Source organism: Pithys albifrons, chromosome 6 (assembly GCF_047495875.1).
Source record: "Pithys albifrons albifrons isolate INPA30051 chromosome 6, PitAlb_v1, whole genome shotgun sequence".
In the NCBI taxonomy this organism is placed as follows: Eukaryota; Metazoa; Chordata; class Aves; order Passeriformes; family Thamnophilidae; genus Pithys; species Pithys albifrons.
Window position 1 is genome coordinate 31,633,182 of NC_092463.1, and position 15,776 is coordinate 31,648,957.

At 39.1% G+C, this 15,776-nt stretch overlaps 1 protein-coding gene across 3 annotated transcripts in view; it reads left to right on the top strand.

Moving 5' to 3' along the window:
- CDIN1 (CDAN1 interacting nuclease 1) overlaps window positions 1-14,721 on the top strand; it is a 130,572-nt gene extending 115,851 nt beyond the window's left edge. For 2 of the 3 annotated variants that reach the window (XM_071558031.1, XM_071558034.1), the window contains 2 exons: window positions 13,583-13,733; window positions 14,515-14,721. In XM_071558031.1, coding sequence (XP_071414132.1) covers window positions 13,583-13,718 — 136 coding nt within the window. In that variant the 3' untranslated portion in view covers window positions 13,719-13,733; window positions 14,515-14,721. The remainder of the gene's footprint in view (window positions 1-13,582; window positions 13,734-14,514) is intronic. The other variant, XM_071558033.1, reaches the window with a different exon arrangement.
- Window positions 14,722-15,776: the final 1,055 nt, after the last annotated feature.

Here is a 15,776-nt window from a genome sequence, read left to right on the forward strand (position 1 = left end):
AAACTCTAGCAGGAGGTGTCCGTTGTCATTGCAGTTTCCAACGCCATGCTTGCCCAGGACTCCTTTCCAGGCTTCAGAATTCTTACCTACTCTGGCGTTGAAGTCACCAAGGATTATGATCTTATCATCTGCAGGAACATTTTGGGTGAGGCGGCGCAGGTCTGTGTAGAATTTGTCTTTTTCCGCTGGGTCAGCTTGGAGAGTTGGGGCATATATGCTAAAAAGAACAACATGTTGCTTGTTGTGTAGAGGGAGGCGTAAGGACATAATGCGATCGGAATGACCTGTTGGCAGATTTTCAAGTTTGGAGGCAATGGAGTTTTTAATCATGAAGCCAACTCCTGAAAGGTGTCTTTTGGTTTTGGGTTTGCCTGACCAGTAGAGTGTGTAGCCAGCACCATGTTCTTTAAGGCTGCCTTCCTCATGAAGACGAACTTCACTGACAGCAGCAATGTCAATGTTGAGCCGTGACAGTTCGCGGGCAATTAGAGCAGAACGACGCTCAGGACGTCCACTATCCCCAGTATCAAGCATGGTTCTGATGTTCCAACATGCGAGTGTTAGTTTGAGCACACCTTTGCAGGCAGGTGTATGCCTTTGAAATCTCTTTGTTTTTGTTTGACCGCATGGAAGATGCCGGTTGGCCGCGGTTATCCAACCGGGTGTGGAGATGAGCTTTGTTTAGGCCACCTTTGCTAGGCCTCCCTCTGTGTGGAGCAAGCAGTGCTGTCCCTAGAAAAGGCTGCTTGGTCATTCAGGATGCTGCCGCAAGAGACTGTCATCTCCGGGGTCAAGTCTCTAATGACCCATATCCTGAACCGCCTGCATGCAGGGTTGGATCTGCGGCTTCCAGCTGCTTCCTATCACCTGCCGTTTTCGACCCTCGCCTGTCACTACAGGGCTATGCAATGTGGGTGAACCCTTTGAGCCTGCGCAATGGATTTTTTAGGTGAGGCACAGTGTGCGCAGAACTGGCCCCACCCTTTACTCCTAAGGTTCATCTGCCACGGCCTAGCGAGCTTGGGCGGTGACAGCGAATACCTCAGGACGTAGGTTTGGTTAGAGTATCCTTTTCTTAGATGGATGGCCTTACAGGGCTAAGTGAGCTCCATCTGCCCGGGTTTGGGTTTGGAGTTGTCCTTCTCCTAGGATGGTTGCCAGAGGGCTAGCGAGCCCATCCTGCCCGTGGACACACTTTGTCTGACCCTTCAGCTGAGACCTGTCTGGCATGGGAGACCCTACTGGCGTCACAAACCACCTCCAGCATAGCTCTCAACCTCATGAGGGCACGCAAGCTTCTCCCCCGCGACAAGGGAGTGTTCCCGGAGAAGGCATGGTAATATGTAATATCTACTTGAGATGTCTTAGTCTGTTGTGCACATACATACCTCCAAGTCAATTCACTTACTTCAAACTATGTGTCGAACTTACCTTGACTGTTGAAATACTGATTTGTAAAAAATGTGGTACCCCAAAGGTACAGAAACATATTTTCAAATCTTTGGCAAAAGTCAGGTGGTGTGGAGAGATTCTAGAGGTAGAACTAAATAGTTGAAATTGCCTAAGTGTTCACTAACTGTTTAATGAGGTGCAGTTGTTCTCTCTTGCCTCCAACTAACTGACTCTCTTATCCTCTTTTTGTTGTGTGATTTTGGGGTTTAGTGGGGAGAGTTTTTATGCCTTCCAGCTAAGGATGGTCTTAGCTTGACCAGACAGGAAGACCCCCTCAGGCCCCCCCTTTTTTGCAAGAGTGCTATAAACTGAGGGGAATGACAAGAAAGATATCCTAAGTATCGTTTATCCTAAGTATCGTTTATTGTCTATATTTGTATTCCATTACTTGGTTCAAGTGGAAGGTGTCATTCCCATCTTCAGCATATTCAGTGATCTGTACTGAGGCTGAAGCAGATGGAAACCTTATGTCAGCACCTCTCCTTAAGCTGCATTATGGCTGTTCCTGACAAGTGGATTTCTGTGAGAGATAGCTTTCTTGAGAGGTTCCTGTAAAAGTCCAGCAACCATGGATTTCAGGAACCATTTTTAGCCACTGTCCTTCATTACATTTTGAATGCATGGCGTGCTATGACACTGCAATCACAAATGGAGAAAGAACACTAGAAAATGTGCACTTTAAATAACAAACAAAAAAACTTGCAATTTTTGGGCTGACAAGGGAGAGGGAAAGACAGCTGTTCACAACAGATACTAATCTTACCACTTAATGTACTTACTCTGAGCTTTTAGGCAGTGTAAGAACCGAAAAACAACCAAGTGGCTGTGCTCAGGTGGAAGTTAGCCAAGTCTCAGAAAGTTTAGTAAAACTAGTTGTTCGTGATGTTCCAAGCTGTTTACTCAAGCTTGTTTTATCTTTGGCGGGAAAAGTTGTGTTTATTCTTGTTGTTCCTTTTATTTTCTATTAGTTTTGTCTTAAAGGGAGCAGGAATTGAAGAGGACTAGCAGCTCAATTCTCTGTTTTCTTTAAAATGAGACTGCTAGTGCTAACTTTGATGCTCTTAGAGGTCTGCCAACCAACAATATTCCTTTATCTAGCAATCTAGCAATTGCATGGCAAAGAATTTAAGAAAAAAAAAGAAAACACAGGAATATGTAGTCCAACTTGTCTTCCATTATTTTCAACATGTAATTGTATGAGGGAAAATGTTAATACTATGCTATTTTATCATGTTGCAGACTTCTGCCACAGTTCTTAGCAGACATGGATTGTAATATGTCACTGGATAGTTTGACTAATCTGGTGTTGCTTTTAGTTTCACAAGCAATAGAATTTTTCTCTGATTCTTCCTCTTTCTGGGCTTACTTACATAGCCATGTACATTTTTATATTTTCCTTTTGAACAGAGTTCTGTGCCTTGATTGTGATCCCAGAAAGATTTGGTGCAGAGTAAGCAAAGAAAGCTGAAATTAAATTGTTTCTGGTGTTGGTATATACTAAGAAAGAACAAATAACTTGTAAATAATCTAAATAGCATGTATTTTTCAGAAGGTGCATGCAGTAGAGCTCTGTGTGTGTCTGCATGTGTGTGTGTAAGTAGTGAAGGAGACAGAAGGCAAAAAAGGGAAATAGATTTCTTTGCATGTCCCCAGTAATGTACTTAACTTCACTAATAATGAATGTGACGCTTCTACAGATGACCTTGGTGGTCTCCTAAAATCTCTGGAACAGTCTGCAGCTTTCACCATGTGAAAATATCTCTTCCGGGAGAGTGGATATTTTGTAGGGGATACATAAGATTTGTGTATCACACACTCCTTTTCTAAATAACAACTAAGTTTTCAAATATGATGTGGGGCAGAACCAACTCAGATTAAATAGACACTGCATATATGGATAAACTGAGAGACAAGCTGAAGAGCCTTAGGCATTAGAAAGAAGTGAGTGCCCGGCACAAGTAAAGTTTGCCAGTGAATTCCAAAGGCAACAGGAATATTCGAGGTCAGAGGAGGTGTTTGCTGTTCCTCTGGGTGGGCACCAGGTGCCACAGTAATGGGCAGCAGACATATCACTTCCTTTTTCATCTGTTCCCTGCTTAATGCAGATAGGTAACTTACATTTTGAGAGATGGTAAATTTAAACACAGCATTACATATAAAATGATTCTGCCTGTCAATTATGCACAATAGTATGTTTAAAACTTAGCGGCTAAGCAACATTGTGTGGAGATAGTCAGTGTGATTTACTATCCAGTCTTGGACTAATTCTATGATCTGGGAAGTTGAAAGCACAAATGAGCTCTCCTTCATTGTTTAATTCATCTGTTATATTGTTTGTTTTATTGTATATTTGTGTGTAAGGATTTGGAGATACAGAATTGTCTAATAATTCATTCAAAATGTCTTGAGATAGCTTTAATGGTGGCTCCAAGACTTATATGCAGCAAATGCTAAACACACAGATATCTAGTGCCTTTATTTAGCAACATTTTTGCTATCAAAATTTTCTGAATATCCTTTTCTCTTAGCTTTGTTCTGTTTTACAATAATTATTAAACAAAAACCAATTACTGTGAGAGCAGTTTTTCCTCCTCGGTTAAATGCATTTTTGACATAGCCTATCGTTCCAACGAGTGCTGACACCAAATAAACAGCTACACAGAAAGAAAGGATTGCTGCAAACTATGAGGCACTCACAGATTTATTCAGATATCATCTTGCACTGGCCTTAGGATGGCCTGTTACTTTCAGCCGTAAAAATAAACAACTATTAATCACCTAGTGGCAACATGAGTTGACCAGCAGTTGGGGCTGCCAGGACTTCAATCTAACAGTACTCAAAAGCTTTTCTCATGTTTTCTGTCACCCATGATAAGAGGTAGTTTGCGGCCAAGCATTCCTTTGGGAAGGCTGCTGTGAGTTTAACAAAATGTTTGAAATAACCTCAGTAACTCTTCTCAACACTGATCCACAGCTTCAAATGTGCAGAATCAAACAATAGCAGCCTTGCATCGACAGTCTCTGGAGAGCGAACTAATGACATAAGGTTTTCTCAGAGAAACTGAGTAACAAGCAAGTACCTCAGGAAGCACTATTCCTTGCCTGGATTTAATCAGAAAGCAAGGCTTTGAGCAACAATATATGGAATAGTTCTGCAGTGTAAACAACCATCTTTGTTCCCTCTTTTTTCAAAGGATAGAAACATTCTTGCAGTGTCTTAACTGGTAAATACAAGTAGCACAACTTAAAACAGAAGCAGCATAGCTTTAGTAAACTAGTCCTCAGGTCGCATGTTGTAGGATGGAAGAGGAATTCTTTTGAACAGGAATACATTAATGGACTTGTAAAACAGTGAACAATAAAACAGTATGCTAACCCTGAATTATAAGACAAATATATAGATGCCACACTTAATATAGAATAGAATATTAGACTTTCTTGATCAGAATGGAGTTTATTAAGCTTCTGAAAAGAAAATGTAAAAAATTTTTAATATATTGTGCCTTTCAGATTTGAGATTTTTTTTGGTTGAACTTCTTGTGCTTAGTTATGACCATCATCCAGGGTACCTGAAGTCTCTTTGCCCTGAATCAAGATTGTTAAAGGTAGAATCCTTGTATTTCCAGGAACCTTGGACCTACCTCCAAATTACCAAGTAAGGTACCTGGAACACTATCTATTATCTCTTTGAGACAGATGGAGGAATCATTTTCCCAGGCAGCCAAATTGCATTGTTTTCCAAAATGCATACCGAAGTGATTCCCACTAAAGTCAGAAGCAGCCAACAGTGTGCGCTTGCAGCCCAGAAGACCAACCACATCCTGGGCTGCATCAAAATATGAGTGGCCAGAATAGTGAGGGAGCCCTTCTGCTCTGCCCTTGTGAGACCCCACTTGGAACACTGCATCCAGCTGTGGAGTTCACAGCACAAGAAAGATGTGGACCTGTTAGAGCTGGTCCAGAGGAGGGCCAGGAAGATGAAAAATGGAATGAAGCCCCTCTTCGATAAGGACAGTCTGAGATAGCTGATGTTGTTAAGCTTGGAGAAGAGAAGGCTCTGGGGAGACCTCACTGCAGCCTTCCAGTATCTAAAGAGAAGTTTTAAAAAGGAGGGAGAGGAGTTTTTATACAAGTAGATAGCGACAGGACAAGGGACAACAGTTTTAAACTGAGAGAGGGCAAATTTAGATGAGAAGTTAGGAAGAAATTCTTTATTCAGAGGGTGGTGATGCACTGAAAGAGGTTGCCCAGAGAGGTTGTGGCTGCCCCAACCGTGGAATTGTTCAAGGCCAGGTTGGATGGGGCTCTGAGCAACCTTATCTAGTGGGTAGCATCCCTACCCACAGGGATGAGGGCTTAGAACTAGATGATCTTTAAGGTCCCTTCTGACCCAAACCATTCTATGATTCTTAAGTAAAAACTTTGGCCATTATTTCCATGAAACGGTCCAGCAGTATAAGGATTAACAATTTCTTTTTTAAAATGCTGATGTGAGTTAATTAACCATGTTAATTTTCAGTACATCAAGCCAAATTCTGCAGTGCAGGCATAGGGTCACCTTATAGTCTGTCTTTACAGCACAAATCCTTACAGTCTGATGTGCAAAGAATGCATCTACCTGATTTTGAACATGCTGAGACTGGAAGTAAAAAAGTGTTTTACCTTAAGTGCACATGGTCACTTTGAGGGTTGAGCATCTGGAATACTGCTAACAGACAACAAAATACTGTATTTCAGTAGAAGTTAGGACATGAACCAACAAAATTTGAGAGATTCAAAGTTCACAAAAGGATCTCCTCTCTTAATGAAAAGCTGCCTTGAGCCAGTATGTATTTTCTTTCTCACTCACTGCATCAGTCTTCACTTAGAAAGCCTTGATCCTTGTAAATCGCTGTAATCTCAATGCTATTTAATCATAGTTTTTAGACGTTAATTTCCATGAGAACTGTATTTTAAAAAAAAAGCCTAACTTGTCATTGAGGATTATAAAAATCCTTTATTTGCCTGGAGAACAGCACTCAGATCTGAATGAATAAGTGCAAGTGAAGAATGTGTTTCGACAGTTTGTTTATTAAAAATGTATTATGCAGCTAAAAGTTATATTGTATTTATAATATTTTAATGACAGTGACTTACAGAGTTTCTGGTGCAGTCTATTAATATGCATTTTAAAACTTTGCTATGCAAAATTCTGAAATATTTTACATGCTCCATTATATACACATAAATATCATTTGATTTGTTTTTATTTCTCCAAATGCCAAAAGCAATTAAATCATATTATAAGCCTGATGAAATGCTGCTCTTTGATTGAAGCCTTAACAGTCTCATTGCAGAGATAAAAAGACAGCTAGTATAAGAAAAGCTTATTAAGATTTAATCACATCCAAGTGAGATGTAACTATAGAGAAAGAGGCTTGATATTAGTTTCCATCCACTTTTTTTCACCTGACAACTCTAACTTTACATCAACTGCATATAATATCAGTATCTGGCATTCATGGAAATGCCTACCTTTCCCAGCCTAAAAGAAATTCCCACTTTTGAGTTACAACCTCCTTGGAAATGGGAGTATCATAGGATATTAATAGACTGTGATTTTTTTCCTTGTCTTCACTAAAAATAAGACTTCCCCCAACTACTGTGGTAACATCAAAGCTTAAAGCAGATTAGGTTTTACTTACTTAATTTTCCTTAAGCAGCATAAACTGGATGCCTGGATCCTTGAAACATATTATGCTTGGTAACTTCTGTACGTGAGGCATGATATATAGTGCTTGTTAGTACCATGGACAAGTTTCATGTTATCTTTAAAAGTATGTTATCAGAACTTGTTAAACTTTCGTGAACCACATTTGCAAGCAAGTTTATTTTTGTGCAGTTGCTACTGCAGGAAGGTGGTGTTAAGTGGCTTAAGGGAGCGGGACACAAAAATAAAGGAAAAACTCATTCAGTTATTTGATTTTAATAAGTATTGGAATTTTTTTCTATTTCTTTTGGCCAGATTTGGTGAAGTCAAAGTAATACAGAGCTATGTGTGTGTCACTGGATCACAAAACTGTGTGGAGGGTTTGAAAACTGACAGGAATAATAAAACTTCACTATTAGCTTTGAATTACATTCAGAGTATTTAAAGGCACTGTCTTCATACACAAGTACCTTTATTTGATTTTAAAACTCTGTGTAAATGAGTGGTAGAAAAAAAATCTTACTGTAAACTATTCTGGATTTGGATTGCAGTAGCCGTTTAAGTGGAAAATTTCTTGCTAATTGAAGTAAGTTTCTGAGCAGTGGTTACTAAAAGTTTTCCAAGATACTGCTGTGTCATTGGTAGTAGTGAACTGGTCTAGATCTAAGGAAGTTGACTTACTGATGCCAGTTGGCCTTACCTGAAAATATGGTGTGTGGTTGTTGCCTACAAGCCTAGCTTTGCCACTCTGTGAATCTCCTCCACTAACATAAATGAGACTTGTACAAATACACTAAAATAAAGTTGAGAGTCCTTAAACAGTAAACTTACTAGATATTATAGGGGAAGTTAAGTATTTTATCTCCAAGGTTTATTAGTACTACAAGTAAAACCTGTTTACTTACAACTGTGATTCTGAAGAACCATGTTAAATTGACTTAGAATGTAGTAATTTAATTGTAAACTTTTTTAATTCCCCTTTCCCAGGAAGCAAGTAGTGATGTATAAATGGTAATGCTCTGAATTTCTTCATATTTAAATATTAAAACAAGAAAACAAAGCCGGCTTTTTAGCTGACTTTGAAAAGTGAGGGAGACCAGAAGGCTGTCTTCAAAGACACATTCAGGTGTGATCATCATAATTAAAATCACCAACCACGGAGACTGTTATGTTTTCATAATATTAATTCTTGGCTGAATCTGTTTGATAAAATATTTGTTTAAGTGCAGGCATATTAGAAAAAAAATAATTTATATGCCAGCATTTTATTATAAAAGTCTCCCGGAATTCAAATTGTTTATATTATGCTGAGATGCATGCAACCCATCTATAACAAATAGACTGAGAATAAATCAAGTGAACATTTTTATAAAAACAATTGCAAGTTGTTTTACATTTCAGTATCAAGCAATGTGTTGAAAATGCATTTTTTATAAAACCACATGCAAGGCTTTTTGATGGTGAAAAAATCCCTTCACAACGGCCACATGTCTAGGCAAATCTTTAGAAGTTAGCATGGACCCCACACAGACATTCCAGAAGAAAAGACATTACTAGAAAGTAGTTTCTCTTAAAGTGAAGTAGAATATGTGTGAGCCTACTAGGCCACTTTGATAAATAAATAAAAGTCTTTCTATTCTAGCACAAAAGTGGTTCAACTGGGGGGCAAGTCAAATCCAGATTCACATTTTACTTTTCTTCTTTTCTTTTTTATTTTTTTTTCAAATGGTCCCTTCTTTGGTTTGTTGTCGTTTTGTTCTTTTTTCTTAAGGCAAATAACCATTTGGCTTTGGTTATCTGAATTTTACCTTCCTGTTTTTTCAATATATCTCTGTGAAACTCCTTTCCAAGAAAAACTCCTTTCCAGTGTTCCAGGATTACTGATGTACTCCTTTAACTATGGGTTTCTTTCAAAATTTGTGTCATTAAACCATTACAAGAGTTCCTCTGAACAATCTGAAATTAGTGCAAACCTGGCTTATTTAGAGCAAACAGTATAGTCAGATGTAAGTTTTATTTAAAGAACTCGTTGAGCCCTGCAACTATATTTAAGTATACTCAAACTGTGTTTTACTCATCTCCATCATCTATCTCAAATGCTTCAGCTGGCTCTTTGAAAGACACTGTCTTCTGCCTTTAGTATATACACTAAATTTAGTCTTCTATATCAAGCCTAAATGAGGTCTAAAATAATCCATGAGTTTTTGTAATGCTGCTCTAGTCTTGCCATGCCTTGGGGTCATAAGCTTGCTTTGCTTCCCTTTAGCACTTCTGGTACTCAGACCCCAAGTACAGCTCAGTTGCCTTTGGCTGCCCTGTAGTCACAACTTCTAATGTCAAAACTAGATAATGACTATACCAGGATTTATATAATGGTAAATACCTATTTGGTGGTTGATTTTTCAGTAAACTGGTGCAACTTGTTTGGACAACTTTCGCTTGCTATGTTTATTATGTTCTGAAGGAAGCTTGTCTCTATATTGACTGTTGATTCTATTTTCACTGCATGAAATTAACCAAACCTTAGTTACATGGATTTCTTTGCAGCTCTAAAAAGAATTCCCTTATAAAACCAAAGTTCTAAAAGCAATAGTTTCACTGGAATAGCTGAATCTACAGTTTTGCATAACTTTTGGACACGTTCCATCACGCCTAGTCTTTTCGGGCTAAGAACTACAGACAGGGGAGGTATAATACAAATTAAGTACCTTTTCAGGGATTTATACAATTTTTCTGAGCAAGAAGAAAAGGCATAGGAGTCCAATAGTTTGATACATTGTAAGGTTGGTTTTCAGTTTAAGCTTAAACTTTCTCCAATGTGTCTTTCATATGACATGAGATAACCTGGCCTATCTTGTATCTATGTAGCTTTAGAACCAATTGATAACAGTTTGAGTTTTTCCCTCCTTCTGGAAGCTGCTGAATGTTTCCTTTTTTCATAGCAGTACCAAGTAAGCATTCTGTCATTCTAGTTCATTGTGGTGTGTAAACCGTGGTTGGTCGTTAGCTTGTTACATGTTACAATTGATGCAAGAAGTCAGTTTGTACCTTTACTTTGTAATTCATAGCACTGACTTTCGTTCTTTATGGTGTCTTATCTGCACTCTAGAAGGAGTCAGATTAAAAAGGATGGTTCTTATTTTTAGTTACACTTCCCTACTTCATCCCCTTTCGCAAAAAGGTTAAATGTCTTTTCAAATTAAGGCAGAAGTAATTAACCAGTGTCATTGTTTGTGATTTGCCAACTCTGGGCGTTAACGAGTGAGAAATTAGCACTTAGCAGCAGGAGTTCCTCATAGTCAGTGGCAAATGCGTAATGTGCCAACAAGTTAATTTTGGTCCTAAGTACTCCACTTAAGTGCTTTAAAACAAAAGTATGTCGTAGGGGTTTTTTTGTGATCATACACGTGGGTTTTGTGATATAGAGCTATTAATAGAAGGAATGACACAATAGAGTTGAAAATGTGCAACCTAAGCAGTACAGGGCAAACACTTTTGCTATAATACTGCAGTCAAAATCAGGACTGATGGACGTTTTCATGCTGAAGATGTATTTGCTCCTGCCATTAACATTTATATTCTTGTATATAAATTTTATTACAAAATTTGGCATTTCTGAACATAATTTTTTTAAGCATCTCAAAAATTGTGCTTGACCTGAGTTGATTTGCTAGAAAGACATAAATTAGCCTTTTGAAGTGTCTCAAAATACTAATTGTATCTAAAATTATAGTTTCAAAAAATAACAAGAAATTACTTAAGCACAGTGCCACATACATTTTAGGATGAATAGAGGATTCAGACTGCCACACAGCAAAATGAGCCCTTCAAAACTTATGTGAGCAGCTGCTCATTAGCATCAGGATTTTACCTGGCACATGTGCTTATAATGAGTAATTACTTAAGTACATTTCATAGCTTCTGCCTTGCACAAAATAGCACATTAGAAATTTAAGGTCTGCTCCCTATCTTCCAGGGATTTTTACTTTTAAAATAACTTTGGTTAATACATAAGTACATCCCTGCCCAATTATCCCGTTTCTATGTTTGTTTGATGTGGGGACAGATACATCCTGTATCAAAAATAGCGTGGCCAGCAGGACCAGGGAAGTGATCCTTCCCCTGTACTCTGAGGTGCTGGAGCGAGTCCAGAGAAGAGCAACAAGGCTGGTGAAGGGACTGGAGCACAAGTCCTATGGGGAGAGGCTGAGGGAGCTGGGGTTGTTTAGCCTGGAGAAGAGGAGGCTCAGAGGTGACCTCATCACTGTCTATAACTACCTGAAGGGAAGTTATAGCCAGGTGGGGGCTGGTCTCTTCTCCCAGGCACTCAGCAATAGGACAAGGGGGCACGGGCTTAAACTCTGCCAGGGGAAATTTAAGTTGGATATCAGAAAAAAATTCTTTACAGAGAGAGTAATCAGGCATTGGAATGGGCTGCCCAGAGAGGTGGTGGATTCACCATCCCTAGAGATTTTTAAATGCAGATTGGACGTGGCGCTGGGTGCCATGATCTAGTAAATGAACTAGAGTTGGACCAAGGGTTGGACTCGATGATCTCGGAGATCTTTTCCAACCCAATTGATTCTATGATTCTATGATTCTATACGCTGTAAAATAACACAAGTAGGGGCCCATCCTGCATCAGCAAAATGCTGTCTCTCACCAGAGGCTTGGAGCATCAGTCCTTGGCCTCACCTGCCACTGGTGCCTTGTTTCTGATGGGCTATCTGGCCTCCCCCCTACAGTGAGGTTTTGCATCTCTTGGCCCCACCTGAGCCTGAAACAAAGGACAATGGAGAGAAGTTCGTAGAGACAGTAGAAGCTGAAGTTCTTGACCAGCCAGAGAAAACTTGGGAATTTTGTGCAGTCAGCATCATCCTTCGATATTAGCCACTTTTTAGTCTGTATTGTATTTATAGCCAAACATGTTAGGATGTGTTATCTAGTATAGCCAGATTTGTCAGTTTTAACCTTTCAACTTTCAAATATCTTTCAGTTGCAAAAAGCACATTGCCAGCATGGCCTCAGCTATGCTGAGGGGGCATTTACTCTGCCTCTGAAATGTGGCCACTTCAAGTCTGAAGAGTAGTAGCCATAGACCGAAATGTTACAATGCTCTGCAGCAGTCTCACGCAAAAGACTACCATATCTAATTGAATCTGCAGGAGGAAGCCACAGGGGTTTCTTTTTCCTTTGATGCCTATTCCATTACATGAGCACATCAAATAGAGTTTTCCTCCACTGCTGAAAGAAACCACCCTCATGAAGCCAGTCTGGCACTATCCATGGCTTTGAGTGCTTGTATTTTCTTCTCAGTGGACATTTAGGTTACTGTGGCTCCTCCCATCACATTTTTATTATAATTAAACAGTAACAAAAATTTTCTACCGTATTGTTGAGTCCTGAGCAGGGCTGTGCATATAAACCATTACATGACATTCTATTGAACTTTTTCTTGTACAGGCGGTATCTAACAGCTCATCCTGCACTGTTGGTTTTGGCAAGTTCACTACAGCATATAATAAATCAAGGAAGAAAAAGCTTTTTGGCCTAATGTTGTACAGACTGCTGTAATGTTAGACTACAGAAAGCAGTTCTGTTTTTAGACATCCTTTTACGAACCCAACATTCATAATTTATGATTCCACTGTAAAATTCCTGCAACACTACACCAGAAGTAGTGCTGCCCTTTAATTAAGTGCTCTCAGTAGGAAAAACGTGAAACTGATGTGCAAAACATATCGCAGTACACAGTGATTGATAGTGATTACTTCTTTATGAACCCAGCCTGAAGGTCTGAACTTCCTGATGGGTAAAATAGTCCGTGGGGCTACTTCCTGAGTTTGCCTAGTGGGGATCGGTCAGAGTTAGCAATATCTGAGGAATTTGTGAGGCACATTTCAGAGTCATTACATCTCAAACTTTCTGTTTCTTCTGAGTTGCACTTTACATTAATAATTACCTGAATAATAGCTCATTGTAGAGATTATATTTTAAGGATTTATTGTTTTCTTCATGGTATTATAGTTTGCATGAACTGGGACCTGCATAAACCCTTGTATTTTGATGTCTGCACACCCAAATCTAAAAAAGCAGAGTGCATGGGAAGAGAGATTTCCGTATGTGTCAAAGTTACTGAATGTTATTTATTATTTGATAAATAGCTATTTTTTAATTGATATGTACATAGTAGTCAAAGGAAAAGAAACGCTGATGAGGTTTGTTTGAGTTTCGAAACTGCATTTTTATTAATGGAATCAGGTATTACTGACATCTATCAATTGAACATTGATCAAAATTTGAAAATTAAGTGGATGTCAAATGCTCTCTGCAATTTTGCACTGAAATTAAAAGGTTTACTTGTGTTGGAATCACAGAGGTGGGAAATTAAAGTTATCCTAACACAATCACATAAGTTCACTTTTCTTTTTTGCTTGATAGATTTGGCCCTGGATTAGTCATTTACTGGTACGGATTTATTGAAGAGCTGGACTGCCATCGTGAACGTGGTATCCTGCTGAAAGACTGCTTTCCTACTGACATTGTGACTCTGCGACACAGCATGGCTCAACACTGATGTTGGGAGGAAGAGGTAAATCCGGAAGCAATTTTACTTTCCTACAGTGTAAACTAATGGCAGCATCTGCCCTGAACTTCAGCTGAACTCCTGCTGCCTGCCCTTATGCTACTGCCGTTTTATGCAAACATATCAGGAGTTTCTGTTTTGCTTCAGACCTCTGTTGTGATCAGCCAAAAAAGACAGACACAACCCACTCATTATCAGCAGTCCTGTCTCTGTCAAACAGCTAGTTTCTAGATACTCATAATCTTTCTTCCTTCCGGATGGCTTCTTCTAACATTCCAAAGACAAAAATGAATAGGCTGAAAGGTGGAACTTTCAGTTCTTATCCCTATTACAGTCATCTTTAAAATTAAGTGCTTTTTATGGTTTCACTCACAAGTTTATTCAGTGCCAGTGAAGTGACTAAAATACCTATGGTGATGGGGAAATTTGGTAAAGACTGTTGTTTCGGGGCTTAAAACAATATAATGCAAAGCTCATGAAGCGCAAGTGGTAAGACAGGATCATGACTGTTACAGTAAGTAGCCAGATTTTGAGAGTTTCATTGGTATATGGGTTTCATCACTATCTGATTGTAAAAATCAACAATGGAATCCCAAATTAACAGTTAAAAAATAATCTAAGCTAGGGGATTTTTACAGGGGGTGAAAGTAAAGAGCACAGATTTTATTTTATGTATATGAGCCTGTGAGGTTTGGGGTTAGTTTTTCAGGGGGGTTAATAAGTATTTTAATATTTTAATGATTCAAAAACAACTTGTGTTTTGTCTTTTCCTCTCTCCCACCCCCAGGGAATCTATACCTAGGAGTTTTTCTCTTAACTGGCTTTAAGGAGGAAATCTGTCTTGACCCCTGTAGGTATCGTAGCATGCAATTTTCTGGCATTCTGAAGATTACCATCCTAATGTTCAAGAAGGGGAATAAAAAAAAAAAGATAGAACAGTGCTTCATACTGGATCAGTTCCACAAGACAAATAAAGCACACAAATGGACAGAAATTTCCTGTGTACGTGTTTTCTTGTAAGAGTCTTGTTTTCCTCTTGTTGGAACTACCAGGATCAGAATGACATTGAGATGGGTGTTAGCCCTTCTTGAAGTTTTAAGTTCAGTCTCTTCTATTTCCATCCACGTCACTACTCAGGTTTGTGCTCTTAGTTACATGGTTTTTAATGATAGCAGCTTACTGGCTTGACACACTTCAGTACTTTTTTCTGTGCTAACTGGTATTCAGGAATGGACAAAATATTTTAAAATATCAGTGAGAGTTTTGCACGTATGCTCATCATGTTCAGATTTTCAGAGAAGCAGAGGTCTGGATTCTGTTGTAGAATTAAAGGTACAACAGCCTCCTTAAAACACAAGTTGATAACCTTTTCCAGAAGGAAAGGGTCTTTAAACCATTACAGTGCATATTCATCACTTTTACTCAGATGAGATGATTCTTTGTGCACCTGTATGATTTCAAGAATCACGGGCAGACTTTTTACAGTCTTGCCTTGAGTTAAAAGAATATTAGTTCTATTCAGTAATTTTTCAGCTATAGTTTTCAGATGCATACACAGTATTTTCATTTCTAATTTTTAGTTCTGACCTTAACACTTTCAGATAAGTTTCTGGCAGGAATTTATCATTTTGAATAATCTTTCATTCTCAGGAAAAAAGTCTCCTTAGTCTTTCTGTACTCTGTCCCTTGCTGCAGAGATAGGCTAGTATAGCTCCATTACAGTGAGTCATTGTTATATAGAGATATTTTCCTGAATTTGAATGTGTTATAGTGTATCAGTGGATTGTTATTAACCACTACTACAGTGGAGAGGTTCCTGCTTCCAGGATCAAGGCTAGGAAAGAGGCAAGCAGGGCTCCCTAGGATCAGGCCCCTTAGAAGCTTAAGTAGGCTCTTCCCGCCCCCGGCCTGGCGACCACCCCGTATGGAATACGTCCACACCAGCCAGGAGTCCACAAGGAAAAGCCAGTTTTAATGGCGCGCGCTGGCTTATAAGGGGAGCATGGGAATTTCCCAGATTTGGGCGGGGAAGAGGGGCGGAGACGGGGA